Source organism: Xiphophorus hellerii, chromosome 11 (assembly GCF_003331165.1).
Source record: "Xiphophorus hellerii strain 12219 chromosome 11, Xiphophorus_hellerii-4.1, whole genome shotgun sequence".
NCBI lineage: Eukaryota > Metazoa > Chordata > Actinopteri > Cyprinodontiformes > Poeciliidae > Xiphophorus > Xiphophorus hellerii.
Window position 1 is genome coordinate 18,045,083 of NC_045682.1, and position 23,590 is coordinate 18,068,672.

At 38.3% G+C, this 23,590-nt stretch overlaps 2 protein-coding genes across 9 annotated transcripts in view; both read right to left on the reverse strand.

Moving 5' to 3' along the window:
• Positions 1-14,001, reverse strand: part of zswim7 (zinc finger, SWIM-type containing 7) — a 17,273-nt gene extending 3,272 nt beyond the window's left edge. Inside the window, exons 1-4 of the mRNA XM_032576726.1 lie at positions 13,836-14,001; positions 12,519-12,540; positions 11,107-11,209; positions 2,571-2,675 (exon numbers count right to left, since the gene is read on the reverse strand). Of these exons, the coding sequence (XP_032432617.1) occupies positions 2,571-2,675; positions 11,107-11,209; positions 12,519-12,540; positions 13,836-13,956 (351 nt within the window). The 5' untranslated portion in view covers positions 13,957-14,001. The remainder of the gene's footprint in view (positions 1-2,570; positions 2,676-11,106; positions 11,210-12,518; positions 12,541-13,835) is intronic.
• Positions 14,002-14,929: 928 nt separating this feature from the next.
• The window catches only part of ncor1 (nuclear receptor corepressor 1), a 71,975-nt gene continuing 63,314 nt past the window's right edge, over positions 14,930-23,590 (reverse strand). For 5 of the 8 annotated variants that reach the window (XM_032576043.1, XM_032576047.1, XM_032576046.1 and 2 more), the window contains 9 exons: positions 22,625-22,741; positions 22,225-22,358; positions 21,703-21,911; positions 21,486-21,629; positions 19,938-20,128; positions 19,754-19,807; positions 19,456-19,659; positions 18,359-18,520; positions 14,938-17,336 (listed from right to left, as the gene is read on the reverse strand). In XM_032576043.1, the coding sequence (XP_032431934.1) occupies positions 17,116-17,336; positions 18,359-18,520; positions 19,456-19,659; positions 19,754-19,807; positions 19,938-20,128; positions 21,486-21,629; positions 21,703-21,911; positions 22,225-22,358; positions 22,625-22,741 (1,436 nt within the window). In that variant the 3' untranslated portion in view covers positions 14,938-17,115. Of the gene's footprint in view, positions 17,337-18,358; positions 18,521-19,455; positions 19,660-19,753; positions 19,808-19,937; positions 20,129-21,485; positions 21,630-21,702; positions 21,912-22,224; positions 22,359-22,624; positions 22,742-23,590 lie in introns of all 8 variants that reach the window. The other 3 variants (XR_004340955.1, XM_032576045.1, XM_032576044.1) reach the window with 3 other exon arrangements.

The window sequence follows — 23,590 nt, forward strand, 5'->3', positions numbered from 1 at the left end:
GAGACTTGCGGTGACGTGGGTCTGTTGTGGGCGGAGCTTGGTAAGGTCCATTCTCAGAGTACTAATGAGGCCAAAACTGGATTAAAAAAATTACCTTAGAGATAAAAAAAAATTATATGTTCTACCCCAAACTCCTCAAGTTGCATAGTTTTAGTTTCACCTGGTTCAAATGCTGTAAAAACAAAACATCTCCTATTAATTATCTTTTGCTATTCAATTATTAATCAGTTAATCCAGAAACCAACAGATTATCCCGACACTGAACTGATGTTCAGTCGAGAACAAAGACCTGAGCTTAGAAGCTTTGATAGAAATATTTTTTACCTGCATTTACTACAAACTATTAAGCGTACACTAAAGTAACGCTGTTTTTGCATTTTAGGCAATAAAATGGTTATCTCATTGAAAAATATAATTTAATTATTTGTTTCTTTGCATCTTTTAATGCACTTCTAATATTGTATTAAAAAAAAAAAGCTCAAACAAAAAATCGGCAGAATGTGCCAATGTTTTAAAATCAGATTAATTGATTAATCATCAGAATAATTGTTAGCTAAAATAATTATTAGTTGCAGCTCTACATTTAAAGGGCAAAAGATAAAAACCCTGCAAAAGTTGCAGTTCATTTAAAAATTGTGTCTTTTTACATGAAGTAATGAACACAGAATATCATCAGAAAAGTGATCTGGTCTAATGAAGTCCAAACTTTAACTTGGGTACACGATTCCTGAGGAGCTCGGAAAATGTTCTGCTTATTCTCTTTGGTCTCTAAAGCCAGGCTTGTTTCCTATTGAGAAAGAGGAAGCTCAGGTCGTTTCAGTGTTGCAACATTTTGCTTAAGATGAGATTTTGTAAGTTGATTTTATTCCAAGAAAAGAGCAGGACTGATTGTTACTAGGGGTGCACCGATTGCAGTTTTCTGGCCGATCGCCGATTACCGATCTTTTAAAAAGCCTAACTTACCGATTCCGATTTTGGCCGATACCAATTTTTTGTCTGAAATGTTGCTCAATATATCAAGAAAGTTGCTGAATTGGCAACAATGGGGTGACTATTGTTTACTGTAAATGTGCAGACACGACCTGGTCGGCCGGTTTGTCAGTCAAACCTCTCTCACAGGAGAAAAGAAAAGCACAGTGGTTGATTTTTAGACCTTTGACAAGGTTGATAACATCGGTGGATAAGATTGGCTTCATATGTAAAAATCGGCCGATCACCGATCTCCCAAAATTAAGGAAATCGGCACAGATAAATCAGTGGACCCCTAATTGTTACCATTAATAAAGCAAATAGACATAAAGTTTGTTCGCTATTTCCTTAATAAAATCCAGGTCACATCCACTTTGAAACATAAAAAACCTCAGAAGGTGAGCGTTGTGCCCACGTTCGAATGCGAGTTGAAGTTTATAACATGTATTGTTTTTTTAAATTTCTTATCTCGGCTTTCATTTTCAGCTGGACCTGAAATTATTCAACACATATGGAAATTAAGTTTTTTGTCCTTGTTGTAGGATTGACTTTAAAAAAAAAAGATAAAAGTAATTTTGCAAAGACGGATGAAGCACTTTTGTGTTTGCTGGTTTGCTATGAAAGTACTGATTGGAATGTAGTAGATATTGAATGTAGTCATCAATATCATCGGTGATATTGATGAGCTGACTGACGTCAGATATTAAATTGCGAAAAAACAAAAAAATCTTTCTGCACTGCTCTTTTTTCTCTGCCGTTTAAATTCTTGTAAATATTTGCTGAACTTAAATAAACAACTCAGTGTAATAACACACTAATATATAACTGGTACCTTAAACTATATAAAGCTCTTAAATTTGTTTTCAAAGTTAGACTGTCAAATTATATCTAAACCGTTGCAACAACACCAACACAATATTCTAAAGAAGCTTATTAAAGCTGCAGTATATAACTGTAACAAATAATTATTTTTTTTACATATTTGTTAAAACTGTCATTATGTCGTGACAGTAAAGCATAACACAGATCTTTTTTTTGTTTTAGCTCTTATTCTTTTCCCTGTGGTTCAACTGCCATCTGCAGAAATGCACCGCTCGGTCAGAAACAACCAGACAGAGCCAGGAGGAGGGTCTTAGCGCTGTCAATCATGCATGTGTATTCGCTGTTCACACCCTCCCCTTTTCTCTCTGCCACACTACAGCTGCTTCACCCCAACAGAGGCTGCTATGAATGCTAAGGCTAGTTAGCATACACACCAATGATGGCGGATAAACAGTTTTCCTGGAACACTAAGTTGTTTCTCCACCATTAGCACATCGAGCAGCACAAACATGAGTGTGATTCATACTCTAAGACCCTCCTCTTGGCTCTGATTGGTTATTTTTCAAAGGAAGCGGTGCGTTTCTTCAGACAGCAATAGTAGCAAAGAGAGGAGGACCTTGATTTTTTCACTGATTATCCATCATGTTGCACTGTCACAACATAAAGAGAGTTTTAGCAAATATGGAAAAAAACATACTTTTGTAAAAGTTACATACTGCAGCTTTAAATGACCTAAATAGGGACACAGCTTATATGGAACCAGGTTCTGGGAGACTCACCAGCAGACCTTGGTTTCTGCGTAGGACAGTATAGGTAAACGCCGGGCAGGGGCAGTAGTGACAGGACAAGAAGCAAGTGTACAAACGGCCCGAGCCTCCAGTGACCTGCAAACAATTCATGGAAACTAGATTAATATACAAGACAGAGCACTGATGTAAATTCCTCTTCTGCTGTGGGTTTATTATGTGCCAGGAGTCTGGCAGCGATCACAAATGTTTATATCAGCACACGTTGGTTCCACTAGAGGATACAATTACAGATTTTTATCCCCTGATTCTAATTACCTACTTTTTATCTCTGCAAACTTAAAAAACAAACAAGACTGAAAACGTCTGGCATCATTATTTACGGTAGCAGTGAAAATAACACTTTTATATTTTCAGTGAGCAGACAAACAGTGAATTAAACTGCGGACAACTACTTCAAAAAAGAACATTTCCCAAAAAAGTCTTGATAGTCATAAAGACATATTTTGGCAAATGTGAGACAGGACTTCATGTTCTTAATCATCAGGTTTGGTTTACATCTCTAAATTATGACATTCATACATGGTATCGTTCTTTTTTGTTGAATCATGAACTCTGACCTTAAGGCAAGCGAGGCCTGTAGAGCTTTACATTTAGTTCTGTTCTGGATGAAAGAATGTTATTCTTGGAATGCTATTCGTTCCAAGAATAACACATTCCAGGAATGTGTTATTCCAAGAACACATTGTGATTTTTTTATTTTTTTTATTTCCAACCTTAAAAGTTGTAGAAGTTACATACTGCAGCTTTAAATGACCTAAATAGGGACACAGCTTATATGGAACCAGGTTTGCTGAAGACATGCCCGCGCTCAGCAAATATTAGGCAGGTTATGTGCATGCGTTGCTCTCCTGAGTTCGGAGATGTTTTAGATTACTAAAAAGCTTTCTGCTGTAGTTCTAGCAACCTGTAAGCTTCTCAACGCGCTCTGCCCATTTTCCTCTCTGAGCTCCTCACAGTCACAGCGATGGATCTCTGCAGGCGTTCGCTCCACCTGTTCCGCAGTCTATGCAGTTTGCAAAAAGTCCATGCAAAAACACGTCGTGTTCTTGGAATAAATTTGGAGATCGGCCACTTTCACTGTCCAATTCTAATTTGAAATGTTGTAACTCATTTATTTAAAGAGTTATTGTAGACGGTGATGGCTGTTTGCAGGAAGGATCTCCTGTAGCAGTCTGTATCACAATGAATTTGAGGAAGCCTCTGAATACATTTTCTATTTTTCTATGACTCTATGCCTCAAAGAAGTTCTGTTCCAATGTTGTCTTTGGTTGTGGATAACAGATGTTATTGGACTTAGAAGTGGCTTTTCAATTACTTTGTTTTCTACAAATTGTCTTTGGATCTATTCAAGTACTCGAGTGATTATTGATTCTAACCTTGTGGCAGTAATAAAACCTTGGTGTGGCTTGTTCTAGGAGACAGTAATTATATTTTTACGTAGTGAAGGGCAGATTTGGATAGATTTGATTCCCTTTATAAACTAAATAACCATTTAAAAGCTGCATTTTGTATTTACTCTAATAATATTCGAGTACACAGCTATTTTAACTATTCTTTTCTCTCCCAGGAGCTCATTTTGAGTATTCCCTACTATGAAAAAGTTAGAATCTAAGGTAATCTTGCTACATTTTTTTCAACCTCATCATTTCCTATGAGTTATTTAGAAGAGCAGGAGCAGAAATCATGTATTTTTAAACGAGCTGTGTGGGATGTCTAATGGCCCTGGGTGACGGAGCGTCGTGTCCACGGTGTCGGCATCCCCTCCCAGCTTTGGACAGTGATTTAAGCGCCTCTCTCATGCTTGTGAGGGCGCGTGAGGACATCACATTGGCAAATTAGCATGACACAGCACAATAACTAATGCCTCTCAGACTTGGCACCATTATTCTTCTGAGATATAATTAATTACCTTCCCCTATGATCTACCAAAGTAAAAAAAAAGCTCATTTGTTCAGTACGACGCTTCATTATAAATAAGGCACAAAAGAGAAAATTGCTTCGACTCAATGCAGCTTGAGGAAGATGAATAAAGCACCATGAATACTGGGATGAAGAAGGAACACTGTGGTAACTAAACCAAGGACTTTCTAAAGAGTTAGGCTGATTAAGAAGCAGCTCACACTCGGGTCCTTTTTGTTTCCTGTTGGCGTCAAAGAAATGTGGCTCTGCTGCAGCTCACATAGCAGCACTGGCAGCTAATATCATCAAAGGATACAGCCACATGCAGACATGGATATATGTTTGTTTGGTAAACACAATACATCAAAATCTGACATGTAGTGGCAGCACATGGAACAGGAAGAGAGAGAGAGAGAGTTAGCATAGTTTAGACTCAAAAGAGCCCTTGAAAGGAAGCCATCATGATTCAGAGAACCAGGAGCTGACAGAGCTAACTGCTTCTGGTGTAAAACCCTGGAATATCAAACTGTATGTGATCATTCTGCATATGTGCATCACCACTCATCTGATCAGGTGCATTTATGTTGACTTATAAAAGTGCTTTACGATTTAATGCAGGGTGTCCCCCAGTGTATTACAAGCCTGGCGGGCCACCAGGTTTTACTTGTGCCCCCGCCAGGCTACGCATTGCTTATTTATTTAAGTCTTTTTAAAATGTTTGCAGTTTTTAAGAGTTTATAGTTGATGTTCCGGTGTTAATCTGTCAATTTTTCAATAACACATGATTATCAATCAATATTTTCAGTTTCAAGTTTAAAGAAAGAACCTTAAAAAAATGTCAATCATTTTGATAGATTTATTTGTATTTATTTTTTCAAATGAACACAAATTAGTAGTTTTAAAGATACATGTTTCTGACACATTGAGGGTCTTTGAGTCATGTCTCTAAAACAAAAAGGCGCTACGACTGAGTTGTTAAAATAAATGCTAAGAATAGTTGCAAAGGATGCTAACTGTACAGAAGAAAAACATCTTTGACCTTCACTCTGGTGTTTGAAAGGTAAGGTTTCTGTATTTGTAGTCAAGGAGCAAACATTCATAGCCCAAATCTAAATATTTCTTGTTAAGTTTGAAGATTAGGCTAGATTATTTCCTTTATAATCTTTCTAACAAGCTGTCATTCAGTGCTGTGGTTAATTACAGTCAGAGTTGGACTGTGCCAGCTAACGCAGATCTGTGTTAGTCAGAACCAAAGCAGAAAGTTTATATGAATGATGCAAGAACTTTACTTTTTTAATTTAATTTTTTAGCACAAGTGATTATTTGTCACTAGTGATGTTTTCATTGATCATTAAATTTTGCAGATGAGAATTAGGAAAATAAATTTGCTAAACGGAAACACAATTTTCGGCTGTTTAGAAATTAGTGTATTTTGCAAAACTGCAACAGAAACACTTTTTTTGCATCATACAAGTCATGTGATCAACAACAGGATGTTACTACTGATGGAAAAGACGAAGAAGACGACAGGAAGTGGTAGGAGGACATGTTTTTAATGACTTATAGTGTAAACAAACTTATTCACATGTGATTTTAACTGCTTTTCTCACTTAATGGAAACACAGCAATTGCAAAATTGTGTTTTGTTTTTTTTAATCCTAGTGCCGATCTGTTAAATCTTCAAGCAACTTCTCTTAGACAACTTTTCTCTTGACTTCTTCCTCCTCGCAGGATTGTTATGCATTAATCCCAGTTTAGTGTTTCACACGTATCTCCGTCACCCTTTGACAACTTTCGCCTGAATTATTGCCTTTTGTTGCTTATCTCTCCATTTCAAACATCTGAGACTAAGAGCCCTTCAAAATGATTGCAATTAACTTAATTTTTCTGATATCCAACAGCATAAATCATGTCATTTACCTCATTGAGCATCAATTAAATGCTAAAAGCATATATCAAATGAGGGATGCTGAAAGTGCTACATGTTGTAGTGATAGCTATTAAATGTTTTTTCTTTCTGCATCTTTGAGCTGTCACATGTCTATAAAAGTAGCAACAGGGTGAGAGTTCAGATCCTAGCCGCCTTCAGATTCTGAATGTTACATAGTTAATTTTTTTTTCACAAGATGAAACTTGGATTAATTAATGACTTGGTAATTTTGACAGAGACACCAAAAATTAGTTTCATTAATAATCACCAGCTTAAATTAAGAACTGAAGAGTTTTCTTTCAACTTTTTGAATAGAAAGAAAATGATCAAAATATGCCTTCGAAGTTGTGACCTTACTTTTACTTCCATTATTTATCCAATGAAAAGTGTGCGGGTGGAAGTATTGAACATCAAAATTAAAATGGAAAACAGAAAAATGGTGAGGACAATGGAAACTGAGACCTGAATAATCAAGAAGTTTGATTACTCCAAAGCTAATTTGATTTAAACTAAAAAAAATAAATCATTTTGATGTATTCATTTGGGTTGAAAGTAATAAAAAAAAAGGTGGCAAAATATAAAAAAGTAACTTGTTTTCATCTGCTTGTATTTTTGTGCTTTGCTTCATTTAAGATTTTTTAATAACACCACACAGTCGGTGTTTCTGTTCATACTTTTGCTTCCCTGCAGACGTCAGTGCATCATCCCTTATGTAAAGGTCAGTGGATGTTAGGAATGAGATAAGGTGAAAATCCCAGTGGTGAAATGCCAAGTTCTCATGAGTAATTCCTCCCTTCAGCGGAAAGAGACTGAGAGAGAATAAATACAACATGAGAAATCCAGTAGAATCCAGCAGAAAAGGGGGAAAAAAAACATTCACATATGTATGGGAAGCTACAAACCCCCCGCTTCATTCGTTATCTCGCTTCAGTAATGTACAAACACATATCATTCAACTCTCTCATCCTCTTTTAATCCAAGTGGAAATCTTCTGGATGACTAATTGTAGGTGGCTTTTTTTTTTTTTTTTTTTTTAAGAGTGAAGGGAAGTTCTTCAAAATGTCACAGTTAAGATTTATTTGCTAAAAGTTCAATACAGCTTCCTAAGTCAGAGCTCGGTGTGAAGATGATGTACCCTGAGCTGAAACACACATCCCAGAGTCCAGCTTAAAAGATCAGAGCTGTCAGAACAGAACCCCGGACCCACAAAGAGCCGTTTTCACCCACTCACTGAGGCGCTTCCAACGGCTCATTAAAACTCACCTTAGCACAGCCAGAGAGCAAGTTATGTTCAATAAACATGTTTTTTTTGAACAGATGTTGCTCTTCTAATAAATCTTCCCTAAATACAGAGGCATAGAAAGACTGGCTGTCACTTCAAATAGAAGAAGAAGAAAAAAAATCACTAAAAGGCTAAACAAGTTAAAAAGAAACATTTTTTACAGATTTTTCTCAAACATTTGAGATCTTTCTTACTTGTACTAAACAGCTGCCTCAGCCTTAATTGACGTCTACAGTGAGTAATAAAAAGTCGCATTTATTGTCATAAATAGGCGCAAATATTCCCACATTAGTACCGCAAACACTTCGATTTTTATTACAAACAAAAATCACAAAAAGAACCACAAAGTCTTGGAGGGACTGGAAAGAAGTTCAATGATATTATTTAATTTTAAGAATTCATTGATATTTTAACAGTTTGTGAACGGGGTTTTATCAATAAATTCTGGCACAGCCGGCCCTTTAAGAGCATGCATGATCTTGATTTGGCCCAAAATGAGAATGAGTCTGACACCACTGATCTAAAAACAGCAGCCAGGAAGTTAAAGCTTGGGTAGAGATTGGTCTCCACATTGACAATGAGCCAATGTGGTTACAAAATGGCTTTAGCACAGGAAAGGGGAAGTGTCAGTGTGACATCACAAAGTCCTGATCTCAGTCCTCTAGAGCAAGAGAGTCAAACTCATTTTCATTTTGGCCCGAATTGATATCACAAATGTCCTCAAAGGGCAGATTATGGCAGAATGCATTCATAAAACGGCCCATTAACAAACTGCTAGGAGAATAAATAGCTGCCTCAGTATCTGATGAGTGCTTTCTAAAACTAAATAATACTAAACATCTTTTCACATTGATGCAACTTGGCAGTATACAAGTAAAACCAGCTTTTATTTAATTGAGAAAATAATATTTAAGCACATGACTGTTATCTTGAAGGTACTAGGGCCACATATATATATATATATTTATATATATATATAGTTGTGTTGGGTCAGATTTGGCCCCCAAGCCTTGAATTTGACATCTTTAGAAATAATTTTGGAGATCCTAACTGACCTGAAAAAGACAAGTTTGGTCTGGTCTAACTTCACACAGTGAGAAGAAAGAGATGTATGAGTCTCTTATTTGGTGTATGTAAACTTCTGGTTTCAACTGTCCTCACATTCAGGAATGAAACAGAGCGCAATAAAAGTTTGGTTTCAGAAATACTATGACATAATGTTGGTGAAAAAGCTAAAAGGAAAGTCATTTTCAGTGGTTTCTTTTATAAAGAAAAGGGATTTTTTTTGTGTGTGTGTCTGGCCCCACAGGTTGCCGGACAGCAAATATCAGCCGGCCTTGAGGGAAATCACATGAAACAATCACAATTCAAGAGCAGAGCTGAGACTATCCCAACAGAACCACCTTCCTGTTCGGCTTCATTGTCATAAAACGGCTCTCTTTATAAAACTATTTTTATTTCAGCCTGAAGGAGTTTACCGGAAAAAGTGGGGCACAATGACCACAAACTGTGTGGAGAACATCGATTCTCCCACCACGAGTAACGCCACGCCCTTCTGACACGCAAACGCCATGACTCAGTAAAGATGACGGGTTTGTTTGTCTGAGAAATTCTGTGAAAATCCTGGATTTAGAGAAATAGATAACATCCGGACTCCCACTTCTTGCTTTGAAGAGTAATAATAAATGTGTTCAGACCTTCTGTTGGATTTATTTTTAGTTATTTCCAGGTTTTATCAAAAATCTTCGTTGCTCTTATATTCAACGGAACTTATTTACGTACTGAGACACACACACACGATCATTTTTATTTTTCTTTAGTTTACATTTAAATTAGTCAGAATTGAAAACTGTTGTGGTCTTTTCATGACTATTTTTACAATTTATTTGCAACTTTCTTAAAGATGAAAAACAGCCCTCCTCTCTCTGGTTGAGAACCGTCTCCTCTGACTTGTGCTGACTCATCGGTTCCTGGGGTCAAAGTTCTCCAGGACGTCACAAAGGTCATGATTTGAAGATGGCAACACTTGGAGTTTGTTAAGATATTTCAGTTTTTAAAGCCTTTTCTTTATGTGCTTTAGCATTTCTGTGATGCGCTACTGTAGGGCTGAAACGATTAATTGGATTAATTATTATTAATCAATTACTGAAATACTTATCAACTAATTTAGTAGTCGGTTGATCTTTAACTGGAGTATACAGACTCAAAAAAAGAAAAATTTCCTTAAAGAACAACAGACTCATAGTAATTAGGCCAAAACTGTAGGAAAGTCTATGTATACGTTTTAGATTTAAGAAAAATCTTCTTTGTCTGTAAATGTCTTCTACCTAGAACTCCTCAAGTGGCAAAGTCTTAGCTTCATTGGTTCAAATCCTATAAAAATAAAAATCTCCTATTAAGCACCTTTTGCTATGCAAAAACAGATCAGTCCTACAATGTATTGCTGTAAAGTCAAGCAGAAAGGGCTGAACTTTTCAGATGTTGATGTTACAAGTATTTTTTAGATACTGAAGATTTCCTTCTGCTACAAACTATCAAGCTGTTATTGCATTTTAGGAATTCATTTCTTATTTTAAAAAGTAAGTGAGCGATTTGTTTATTAGCATCTATTAATGCATTTCTAAAACTGTATAAAAAGTCTTAGGTGGTTAAATGAAGCTGTTTTTATCTGATTGTCAGAATAATCAATAGATTAATTAGCTGCAGCCCTGCACCACTTAGCATAAATATCTTTGCAGTTAGAGTGATACTGAGCAAAACGGGCTTACTAGCAAAAATGAAACTACTGTCTATTGTCATACGAGACAGGAAATTGTCTCCACGCTATGCTTAGCAGGCACCAAATACTGCACATCACCACAAACATATCATCCCCACTGTGAAACATGACGGGTGCAGCGTCATGCTGTGGTGGTGCTTCTCAGGAGTAGGCCAAGGTAGAAGGTAAAAGGAATACAGCAAAATATAGAGAAATCCTGTAGAACAATTTGTTTTCATTTATAAGAGAGCTTTTCTAAATCCCCTAAGAAGTAATTGAATCTCAGTTATAAAATCCAGCTGTTCCAGAGGTCAGATAGAGGTCAGACAGAGGACGCAGTAAACAAAAGAGACATGTATGAGAAAACCCTACACCTCATCCTGAGCACATCACCCACTACTTGAAAAATAAACCATCTTTATTGTTTATAATAGTCTGACTGTTAGTCAACCCGGAAAGTCTTGTAATACTGTTGACAGAAGAAAGAAATTCATAAACAGTAATTATGCGGCTCTTATATGGAAGTTGTTCTGTTGTACTTCGCAGTTCAACACTCTGTAGTTTATAGAGATTGTCAGCTGTGCAACCGGGGACTCCTGACTGCAAAGTGCGCAACGTTGACAGCTACTTAACAGACCTGGAAGGCTTTTCGACCGCTGGGAGAGGACAGACACGTGACGGAGCGCTGGTCAACCAGGTCCAACGCCTGCAGCGCACAAGTCCCGAAGACAAACTTCAGCCTGCCAAGACGAGAGGAAGGCGGCGTGAGGGTTGAGGAAAACCAATAGAGTCAGAGATCTCATGGCTTCAATCTTGGTGCATGATTCAAAGTTATAAGAAAATACAAGCTCTAAGGATTAGTCCAACAAGAATAAATTTCTATTTGTAAATTCATTGATAATTCAAGATCCTTCTTATTGAGACGTTCTTCTGATCCCAGAGCATGCACAATGGCGAAACACAAAACTGCTGCTGTACAAGTTACACAACAGGCTGTTGCTAGGTAACCAAAGGGTGAGTGAGTTAGTTGATGCCATCAACCTTTGTTAGCTCGCTTTGTGAGGTTGAGTGGCTAAAGCCTTTCCTCTGCCTACATCCCCCAGAATGCTGTGTGGTTCTGGACCGAAGTTCAACGAAACTATTTAAAATTCAATCAGATGTATTATCTATTGATATTTTTCACTTTGACATTTCAAATGCTCAAACGGATAAAACCCGAGTAGCTTTGTTGTAAACTTGGTTGTTCTGCTTTCCACTATTTGCTTTTTGAAAGTCTTGCTCTCTCTCGCTCTCTTGCAGCTTGAATGAACCAATGAATCAGATCGAGTTTAGTACCAAGTGGTCAACAATCAGGGCCCGTCAGGCAGAAAAGATTTTAGTCAACGGAGGATTTCTGGTGCCTTTTTTGGGGGGGGAGGGGGGGGCGTGAAAGTGAAACCATATTTTGTTTTGTTTGTATGTTTTTAATTCTGCAAACCACAAAAAATATACAATTTATAGAAATGAAGAAAGAAATAATGTAACCACATTACATTTGTCTTGTGATAATTCCAATCATATTTTGAAAGTAGTCGCTAATTCGTGAAAAGATAAACATGGAGCAAAACCTCAACTTTCTGACAAATTTCACAAAACCAAGATTTTCCACAGCGTGAACCCCTACACTTTAAACTTCCTGATGAACAAACAGGATGTGAAAGTGTTACGCAGACAGGGAGCGGCCCTCACTGACAGCAGCTCAGACCTCCAGGGCAGGAAATGTCTCCGTCAACACACAGCTGGGCATCAAGTCTCTGTCTCTACGTCACGTGGGGCAAATCCGAGCCATAAAAATGCCCCATTCATTCTCCTTAGTGTGGTTTAGCAGTTCAGCATGACTCAACCTGAGCACCCTTTCCATCACCGCTCGGATCACACTGGATGATTGATGTTAATGCTATTCTCACACAGATATTTTAAATAGAAAACAGAAGAAAAATGGCTGTCAAGCTCAAAATAATACCTTTGACAGAAGCAAATGTGTTATGTATCAGGAAAATGGATACTTACGCAATAAGTAGGTCATCAGGTACTGCAAAAAGAAAAAAATAAGATCTCAATTTCAAAATGCAACAAATAATTCCAGTTTATTGAGGAACTGTTTAAAGGGGACTAAAATCTAACTCCAGGTTGTTGCTTCTGGCCGTCACACTGGAACTGGAACACTGCAATCAAATGCAGCTACTCTTGATATGATGATGTGTTACTCTGTGGCAAAGAAAAGGCATGCTGCCAAACATTTTTTTTTTAATTCAGCAGCTCCACATTCTGCCTGTGCAAAACTTACCTGAAATATGTAATTATACTGTTGCAAATAATTAGACTTATTTCTTATTTTACGGATTACCTTTGAGGATAAATAAAGGTAAAGGATATATGTGTAAAACAAACACCAAAAACATTTTGCATTTTGTTGAAACACCAAAATGCATTTAAAAAAAAACGTCTTCAAGCAAGAAAATTAACTCAGAATGGGGCAAAAAAACAAAACAGGGTCGTTTCCTCTGTTTAAAATAAATGGGGATAAGAGGGAAAATATCCGCACACATTCTTTGGACCAGGGTGAGTAACCTTTACAATTCTGAAAGCCAATTGTTCCACTATTCCTTCAGATTCCACTTTTTGCAAAGACATGATGCCAGTTGTTACTGCTAAGGATTACAGTTACAATGCAAAGTTTGAAAACAGCTATCTAAAACAACCTGGCCCTGTGAAAAAGTCTTTGCATCTAAACAGCTGTATATATCTACTCAGGTTATCTTTGTCTAATATAAAATTTCTCTGATGATCTGAAACATTTATATTTGGCAAAAAGAAATAACAGAAGAGCTGTATTAAGAAGGGAAATATTTTTTTTCCAAGAACTACTACAGTGAATTAAGAAATCACACATTAAGTCTTGTCAGAAAAAACAAATTAAGTCAACATTGTTATGTGGATATATGATACGTTATCTGATTTGTATTAAGGATAGGTGGTTCTGGCCTATTAGCAATGTCAAAATTCTGTTCACAGCTCATAAAATCCAGTTCAAATTCTAAGGCAGCAGTGCCCCCTACAGCTCAAATAGTTAACTACATTACCCTGCTGCATTAGCAAAAGCTACATTTCTTTCACTGTACAAGCAAAGTGAAATACTTTCATTTTATTTGAAGCAAATAGCAAGTCGCTATAGATATCCGATAATTCAAATCTGCCAAAACAGTGAGAGAACTAGGAAGTTAGTAATTCTCGCTGTTAGTTCGTAGAATTCAAGACACTTTTCCGTTAAAACCAACCAAGCTAGGTTCGTCTGGCCCCAAATATCACCACTCGCTCTTTGCTTACTTTGAGTCGTCTCTTCGTAGTTTTTCTGGATGTCTCGAAAAAGCTGTTCTGCTACTGCAGGTAAAAACGTCCGCATTTTTTTACCACATAGTTTTTTGCTTCTGGCACTGCCGCTCTTCATCAACCAGTAAGGCGCGACCAAAACATTACGACTTCCGGTGTCAGAGTGCTGTCGTCCTTTCAAAGTAAACGTTATTTTTCACCTTTGCAAATAAGCATGGTAATTAATTCATTTATTTTTCAAATTTGACTTAACTTTCAAAATTCAATAGCAACTCTTATTTTAGCGAAAAACCAGGAGCAAGAAAAAATTTAACTAAGTACATACAGTACAGACCAAAAGTTTGGACACACCTTTTAATTCAATGAGTTTTCTTTATTTTCATGACTATTGACATTGTAGATTCACACTGAAGGCATCAAAACTATGAATAACACATGTGGAAATATGCACTAAACAAAAAAGTGTAAAAGAACTGAAAATACCCCTTATATTCTAGTTTCTTCAAAGTAGCAACCTTTTGCTGTGATTACTGCTTTGCACACACTCTGCATTTTCTTGATGAGCTTCAAGAGGTAGTCACCTGAAATGGTTTTCACTTCATAGGTGTGCCCTGTCAGGTTAATAAGTGGGATTTATTGCCCTATAAATAGTCATGAAAATAAAGAAAACCCATTGAATTAGAAAGGTGTGTCCAAACTTTTGGTCTGTACTGTATATGAAAATAAAACATGGAAATCTGAATTTTTAAGAGGTTGGAATACAAGTAAATATTTTTTTTTGTAGCTTTTCTTGAGACGGAAGAAAATACTCACCTTATCATACATGAAGGTGTATGACGTGACGGGGCGACATGTATATTTTATGAAGGTGAGATTTCTATTTATAAGAGGTATTTGTCTGTCTGTTTATCCTACTCTAACAGACTGTCAGACTTTTATTACATACTTTTCATTATATTGCAATTCATGACACTTTTTTATTTAATATTGCAATAACTTGCCAGTAAAGAGCCAAGTGACAGTTGCAAGTACACCTCAGCAACCAAGCATGACAGTCAAAAAAAAAAGAAAAAGAAAAGATGGCACATCTGTAAACCTACAAATCTGTCAGTGGTGGAGGACTGATCCACTTTATTCGATTGGTCTGAACTCTTGTAATAGCCTACTAAGAGACATTGTGCGATACAAATATTGCATTTTAACATCATAGGATACATGGGGTTTCAAGTCTCAATTTCCAATAGACAAAAAGAGTCACCACTGTGTATTTGAAAGAGAGCTGGAAAAAAGAAACCAACCAAAAAAACAAAACAAAAAACTGAGACGCACTAATTTATTTTCTTTTTACGGCTTCATGTCGGATTTAAGATTCAAGTTTGTAAACTTTTTTTGTCATTGCGTCCGTAAACACACAACATCCCTAAAAAGCAGGATGGAAAACAAAAGTGAAATGAAAAACGGTGAGAAATATCAAGTTTCAAGCAAAATGGGTTTCCCAACTTGAGCAGAGAGACAGCTAGAATATGGCATTGTTACATAAAGAAAATGTGAACAGAGTTACTGCCGTTTATGACGTCGATGTAATAGGAGTCGTCTCCAGAGCCATCTGTTGACGGACACAATGAAAGCAGATATTAAGTTATCAAGATTCTGAATCACTTTGACAGCAAACTCCTAGACATTTAACGGTACCATGCACTTAAAAACAGCAACTGATGCAGGTGTTAACACCAAAATATATTATGTACCAGCAGTGAGGAAAGAAAGGAAGTTCAAACATCCAGATTTTAATTGAGTGGCGGGGAAAAAGTTAAAGCACATCTTAGTATAGTCCTAGGCTGGAGGTTGATTAAGTTACACAGCAGGTAGTATGCTTTCTGTTGTCTGAAGCCACAAAGCAAACAAAAAGTGCAACAATGGTGCAGAGCATTCTTTACGTTTGGTTAGTTTCTGCGTTTCGTGTAATGAGAAGACAGTTTTACAGAGCTCAGATTGTTGTCAGGACAGGAAATAAAGAAGAAGAAGAAAAAAAGAGGGACTGCAGAAACAAATACAAATGACACCAACATATATCTCTGAGAAAATCGTTTTTAAAGCTGCCTTCTCTCTTAACTCACAAGGCGTGGCAAAATTATCCCTCAGAAAAGAAAGCTGAAAAGAAATCACATGTCCTGACACTGACATTTTTTTTTTTTTGTTAGTTTTTTCCTTTTTGACAAGACGTTATTCTGGACAGCTTGGAAAGAGAAACTGCAGGGATGCAACACACTGAGTTGTCAGCTCTATTGAAAGAAAAAGAAAAAATAAACTCATTGGCTCACTTTCATCATTCAGACAGGGTCCAGGAGTAGTCATAACGATTATCATTTCCAGCAAGCTTATTTCCGACTTTTCACCTTTCGGCTCTGATGCCAGTGATCTCAACTTGTTGTGATGTTTCTCTGTTCCAACTGGGTGAGAAGTTGTCTCTACTGTCTATTTACGATCCACGCATCAGCTCCACTGTGTGACGAAGACTGACTTCGGATTTCGACGCTTCATTTTTTGTTTTTGTTTTTGTCCACACCGGTTCAGGCTCTGGTGGTGCTTGGTTGACGGCGGCACAATCTGTGATCCGCAGAGGGGTCAAGTTTTAACAACAGGTCCGGTCTCTCTTAGCAAAGCCATGGTAAAAAAAAATAATAATAATAATAAAGTTTCAGGTTGGTGGCGTGGAGTCTGGGAGAACAAGTGCGTTATTAAAGATTACACCACACCTCTTCCCAATTAAAGTGGATCAAGTTAAAAGCGACGTTAAAATAAGAAACAAGTTAAGAAAAACACTGCAAAAAGGTTACTCTATGTACATACAAATTTTCTTAAAGACAGGGTGTATCTTTACAGAATCAGACAAAAAATTCAGAAATAGCTTCTTATGTTTCTTTTTTTACACATGAAGGAACTTCTTCAGCTCGACTGGTGCCGTTTGTCGTCCTCCATGTTGGTGTGTACGTCTCCCAACAGGCTCGGTGAGCGCTCCTGGAGCAAATACTGAGTCTTCTTCTGGAGAACCCTGCCTGTTGCTTGCTGCTCCAAGCTGACCGCCAGGGGGCGCCATAGCACCAAAAACAACAAAGAAAAAAAAGAAGAAGAAAAAAACCCCAAAAAAACATGACACCACCTCATCCGCTCCTCACTCGCAAAAAGAGTGAGGTTAGTTCTGGGAGACGGGTGTGGACAGATCCGCCTGAAGCATAGGCCGTTTCCCTGGTAACCGGGACGCCGGCGGGTATCGGGTTCAGTCGTCGCTGTCAGACAGGGTCTCATACTGCTCTGACAGCAGAGACTGCCACACTCGCTGCTGCCCCCTGGCTGGGGGCGGCTGCTGCTGCTGCTGCTGCTGCTGCTGCTGCTGCTGCTGCTGCTGCTGCTGCTGCTGGCTCTGTATCGAGGCTGAGGCCATGGACGTGGGGGGTGTGCTCATCAGGGTCAGTGGGTTGTAAGGAAACGGCATCGGACCTTAAATAAGGGAGAAGAAGAATGAGACAAACTGGTCTAAACGCCCCCTATGCACTTCATCCGAAGCACCGAAATCGGCTCTTATTTAGGGAATCTGCAGGTCTTAGTGAGTCAAATTTAAGAAATTTTTATTTGCCTTTTTAATGCAACAACTATAAATATATCGGACTGCCATCTACAGCCTTTGTACCAAGCTTATTTGTGTTTTTGCACAGACTGCACCTAGCTTTGTATGTGTAGGCAACAGCCCTGACCCAGTGACGAAAAAACAAATTTACACTTAAAGGAGTTGACACACATGAGGTGAAGTTGCTCCCTCTCCATTCATTTCCTATGGAAATGCATAATGAGGCAACAATCACATTTATATATGAAAATAAGAAATTAGTCTTGTCACAGCAAAACTTAAGACCTTTGATTAATGTGTTGAAGGCCAACTTACATTATTTTATTGAATCAAAAATTTTAAGGCCTTAATTTTAGATTCCCAAAATTAAAGCTTTTTTTTAAATAAGCCTTAAGCTTCATTTGACCAGAAATCATGTAAATGCACGGCAGAAATCGAGTGCCTCTGCGGCTAACACCAGGTTCGTGTTGAACTGTTTTGACGGAGCTCTTGTGCAAAATGTTGTGTGATTGGTCAGAAGTTTGTTGCAATGTTTGTTGCAGAGATCAACTGGTTTTTATATAAGGATTGAGCAATAAACCTATTGAGCAAGGTTCATTTGAAGCGATGAGGAATTACGTATATTTGCACGGTTCTTCCCTAAATGAGTAACTGTATTAGTAAGACTAAAAACTCCTGGATGAAAATTGCAACGTCGTCGTCCACGGAGTGTGGCTTTAGCGCCATGGCCACTTCGCAAAAGCAAAACAGATGCAGGGAGGGAGGAGGAATGGTTGTATTAGGAGGTGAGTGCGAATACGAACGGTCCAGAGCCACATGACTTCAGATGAAGTATGTGGGAGCCTCAAGTTTCATTTTACCAGTAATCATGTTCTCAGACAAATGAGCAGCTCACCTGTGGACGGGGGTCGCTCCTCCCAGGTCCACTGTGCTTGGGTTTGTCTGTGGTATTCCCCGTCAGAGTGGACTGACGACGGACGCTCCCCTCCTGGGTAGGCCTGACCCAGGTTAGGTGACTTGGACTTCCGGCTGTTTGCTTTGCCCTGCTTCTGTTTCCCTGCGGATTCAAACAGGCGGCTATTTATAAATCGGCAGCATGTTTGTAGCATAGATAGAGACGCAGAAATCCTTAAATCAAATTCTTCTTTTATAGCAGGAGTACATCAAATTGCAAACGTTAGAAAGATCCAACCCAGAACTTTATTGAACACAAAAGTGTCAAATTTGCTTTTCAAATGTGTTGATTATCACACAGAAAGTCAAGTTTGTATACAAATCTGTCACGATAAGCAATTAATTAATTAAAATGAGCTTGATCATTTTCATTCTGAGGATTAATATTTTTAAAGGAAATTGTGTTTACAGAGACTTCATAATCATAATTCATAATTTTATTTATGGTTTTGGTTGTGTGTGGTTTTTATGTATTGTTTTCGTTTTGCTTTATTTTGGATATTTAAAACATCTTGCAGTGTTAAATGTTGTTTACTAAATTAAAATTTTGTGGCAAACTTACATTATTATGCTATTGTCAATATAGTACTGGTCTACTGGCCTGTTTGTTTAGCACATTTCAGCAATAAGACAGTTCAAAGTGCTTTACATCAGAAAAACACACAGGCACCAATTATGAAACAAGCCAGAGACTTTGCATTTTCTAAAATCAAAATCACCAGGTAAATATACATCAAATATATTGATCAATGTTTCAATTATTGTGAGTCAAAGGCAACTCTAATTAGGTGAGCTTTTAGCCTTTATTTAAAGGAAGTCAATGTTTCAGCAGGTTTGCAGTTTTCTTGTAGTTTATTCCAGATTAGTGGAACATAAAAACTGAAAGCTGTTTCTCCAAAAAGCAACAAATCACAAATCTGGAGCCTACAGACAGAGGAATGGTTTTATTTTAAGAGTTTTCACACACCTTTACCTGGGTTACTAATAAATATCACTGTGTCTCAGATGGTGGAGTTAATTTTCCTGTTTTTGACCTACCCATACTGGGAGACAGGCTGGCCTCCTGTCGGGTATCGCCGCCCGTGCCGGATGCGTTGTTCATGACAACAGCTCCTCCTCCTCCTCCCTGGTGCTCCTCCTGCCTCTCTTCCAAGTTGCCCATTAAAGCCTTGCGGATGATGTCCTCCAGGCCCAAGTTACTGGCCGGGTCGTTGAACGACTGATTCCTTAGGTTGATGCTGCCTGCAGTTTACAACACAACAAATCTGCAGTGAGAAAGGAAATGGAAACTAGAATGAAGGTATCTGATCTTCTGGAATTTTTTTTTTTGGCTTACTGGAGCTGGTAACAGCAGGCAGGTTGAAAATCTCTGTCCCAGGCTGAGCATTTCCTACAATATGATAGAAAAATTATGAAAACAAACGCAAGTATGAAATAAGACTATGACATGAACAATGAGAGAGAAGAACTAGAGAGAATTATTTAGTTTAAACACAAAAGATAAGAGAAGACCCACTTACCAACGTCAGAATCCCCAACACCAGAGGTGGAGTTCAACTTACGAAAGATTTCCTGCTTCTTGGATTTAACCATGGGCGAAGTGCTCTCCAGTTTGGTGAAGAAAGCAGGCAGGTAGCTGACACTCCCTGGGGACCGTGAGTCGCTCCTAGAACAGCATGGAGGCGGGAAGAGAGCAGCTGAGGCAACGAAACTGCAAAAATACAAAATCTTACCAAGTATTTTTGTCTAGTTTCTAGTGCGAATATCTTAGTACACATCAAAAGTCTAAAATCATTTAAATGTATATTTTCAGCAAGTCAATAATTCCTTAAACGTGATGAAAAAGTACTTGTTTTACTATCAGAGTATTTTACATGTAACATGGGAAAAATGTCTTATGTTATGTTAAACGAGCTCCTACATCATGCTGAAAAATTACTGTTAAGCTAGCTTTTCTTGTTTCAAGGGTATTAACATATTTGGAAAACAAACTAGACCAAAAATACGTGGCAAGATGTTGTGTTTTTGTAGTGGAGTCTACAAAGTTTCAGCTCCATAGAGAAAACAACTACAGATACAGGAAACAGTTCATCTGTGAGAATTTAAAAAAGAAACTAGAAATAACTTCAAGCTACCGTATTTTCCGCACTATAAGGCGCACCTAAAAACCTTTAATTTCCTCAAAAGCCGAGAGTGCGTCTTATAACCCAGTGCGCCTTATATATGGACCAATATTGAGCCACAAGAAGTCTCGCAACTACGGTAAGCAGCCGCCGACTTCATTTTCCCCCGTAGAAGAAGAAGAAGCGCGCGGTGCACGCTGGGTTTTGTGTAAAGACCCCAAAATGGCTCCTATTAAGAGACATGCTTACGACGCAGAGTTTAAACTCAAGGTGATCAGTCACACAGTTGAACACGGGAATAGAGCAGCAGCCAGAGAATTTAACATGAACGAATCAAAAGTGCGGAAGTGGATATATATTGTGATTGCGCTAACGTTTGATTTACCGTAACAGTATCAGACTGTTTTTTACGTGTTTATTGAACCGAGGAAAAGTTCCCCCTCCACTATATGTTATACCTTGCTGTTGTTAAAAGATAAACTGTGTCACGAAAATACCACGTCACTTACTTTACCTCGGGGAAAATAATAAAACAGCTGTTTATTCATTTTGGGAATGAACGGAGTTTTCAGAACGCTGGTTTGTAATCTATTAATAAAGTTTGACTGACCTATCTGACTATTTTGTTGACATTCCCTTTAGCGCAGTTCCATCTAATGGATGCATAACGTAACCCCAGCCTCTACTGTAGCGTCTATTCTATGCGCCTTATAATGTGGTGCGCCTTATAGTGCGGAAAATACGGTACATGTCAAGCCAGTACCATCAAATGTTCCTTCTAAAGCAAAACAAAAAGATATTTTCAGAAATTTGTCAATGCGTTTTTTTCCCCACTCATTTCTCTAGAAGAAGTCGTGATCTGTTCCGACAATTTTACTCTTTGTATGAAGCCTGCAATTGTTAGTGAGTTAAAAATATCTCACATAAAAGGTGCTAATTGCATACCTGATCTCAGAGTTGTCAGTGTCTCGCCTTTGGGGCGGAGGCCCACCCGCCTCCTGCTTGTCCATGCCTTGGTACCCCTGTGGGGGAGAGATGGGTTCATAGTTCTCCATCTGCCTGCCTCCTCGGTCCGGAGACTTGCCGGGTCTGAATGCAGAAAAAACATATCTTAGACATTCTGTAGGAGTAGAAATCCATCCTACGTATTTACTCTGCATACCTGGCCCTGGATTTGTCAGGGGCGTTCTCTGGAGAAACCCGACTGGAGGGTCTCTGGTGGTGTGGAGGCTGGTTCTCAGGACTGTAGCGGCTCGGGGCTTTGACCCGACCCGAAGAGGACACCGGTGGGATGGAGCTCTGGAATGTGGTGGGTGCTGACGAAGAGACAGGGGGGTCTTGATTCCTGGCGAAGTCTTGGGTAATTATATGCTGGGTTTCCGGGAAAGACACACAAACAAAACAGGTTGACATTATGAAACAATATCCAGTTGCTCAAAGACTTTATCTGGTTAACTAAGTGCGAGCTAGGAATATCAGAGCAGGATATAAATGTGCGTGCTTTAAATTGTCACAATAATAAATTGTCACAATAAATCATAAACAGTACACCAAATGCCCAAAAATACAACTAAAATCTTGTCCACTAGATGGCACACATTTTCATTTTTGTAGTTTTGAATTGAATACCTGGATTATATTTTTGTTTGCAAAAAAACCAACAAAATTGTACCGGATCCCTTACCGAAATATGGTCTGCCAAGGTCATGACTCTGTGGGTTTTGGGGACCTGTGAGTAGCTGTCTGCCTGGGAGGAGGGGGGCTGCGGCGGCTCTGCAGACGATCGGTACCGGCCCATGTCGTAGGTCCGCATGGCAACTGCAAGAGTGACCAGAAACAGGAACGTCTAATTAAAATAGTGATGATGAAATGATGAAACAGAAAAGAGTTAGCAAGATCCAGGAAATGAGTTTCTGCTTCACGTCTGCAGGGAGGCGACTAAAATAACTTGGTTTGGAATAACAGGACGCTAAGTCTTCCACATAAAGGTTTGCTCCCCAAAGCCCTCACTACTGAATCTCCCATAAAATATTTATATTATCTTTGCAAAAGGTGAGACATTCTCAGACTTATCGCCTTCACACCTGCTGCTTGTTGTTGTCCGTCTTCTGCTTTGTCCTGCTGGGGCTGGACTGGGGAATTAGCAGGACTTATAACCTCAATGGCTCCTCCAGCAGTGTTATCATACCGACTAGATGACACTGCAATGTAAACATGGATAAACAAAAAAAGAAATTACGTTTCATACAAGAACATAAAAGGGAGGGGAAGATTGGATCCTAAAGGAGATATGTTTGTGGACTTAATGTTTGAATTTAAAGTTATCTCAATTAACAGTTTATTCAGGTATCATTCACTCAAGACCTTTTTAAGACCATCATGAGTGGAATATAAGAAATGTATCTCCACAGAAATGTACAAACTTCGTCCATTTAACTGCTGATAAATTTGAATTAACCCTCGATAGAACCAAAAAAGTCAGCTAGACGTCCTAATGTGACTCAAACCTTTGCTTAACAGAAAGGTCCAGAGAGAGAAAAAAAAATATATATATATATATATGAGATTTAATAGTTCTGTCAAGACACAATTTGAAACCTGTAATTAATGTATTTAAAGCCAACCTATTTTAAAATGAATTTAAGACATTTTAAAAGGTGCAGAATGTAACTTTTATGAAAATATATTTTTTTTTACATATTTGTTGAAACTGTCTCTCAGGTGTCACAGTTTGGTATGAGACAGAATCTGTGGGGAAAAAACCTCCTCTGCCTTCTCCCAGTGCTATCTAGAAACAACCAATCAGAGTTAGAGGAGGAGGGTCTTGGCGCTGTTGATCACCATCCATGTGGCGCTGCTCATCACTTTCCTCCGCCCTCCTTTCTCTCTACTACGCCGCTGCTGCTTGCATAGCCTGTTGTGAATGCTCAGGCTAGTTAGCAAGACCACCGATGACAGAGAATAAATGGTTTTCCTTTAATGGTAAGTTGTTTTTCTGTCATTAGGACATACATTGAGGTGGCAGTACATTAGATTGAGTGACAGCGCTA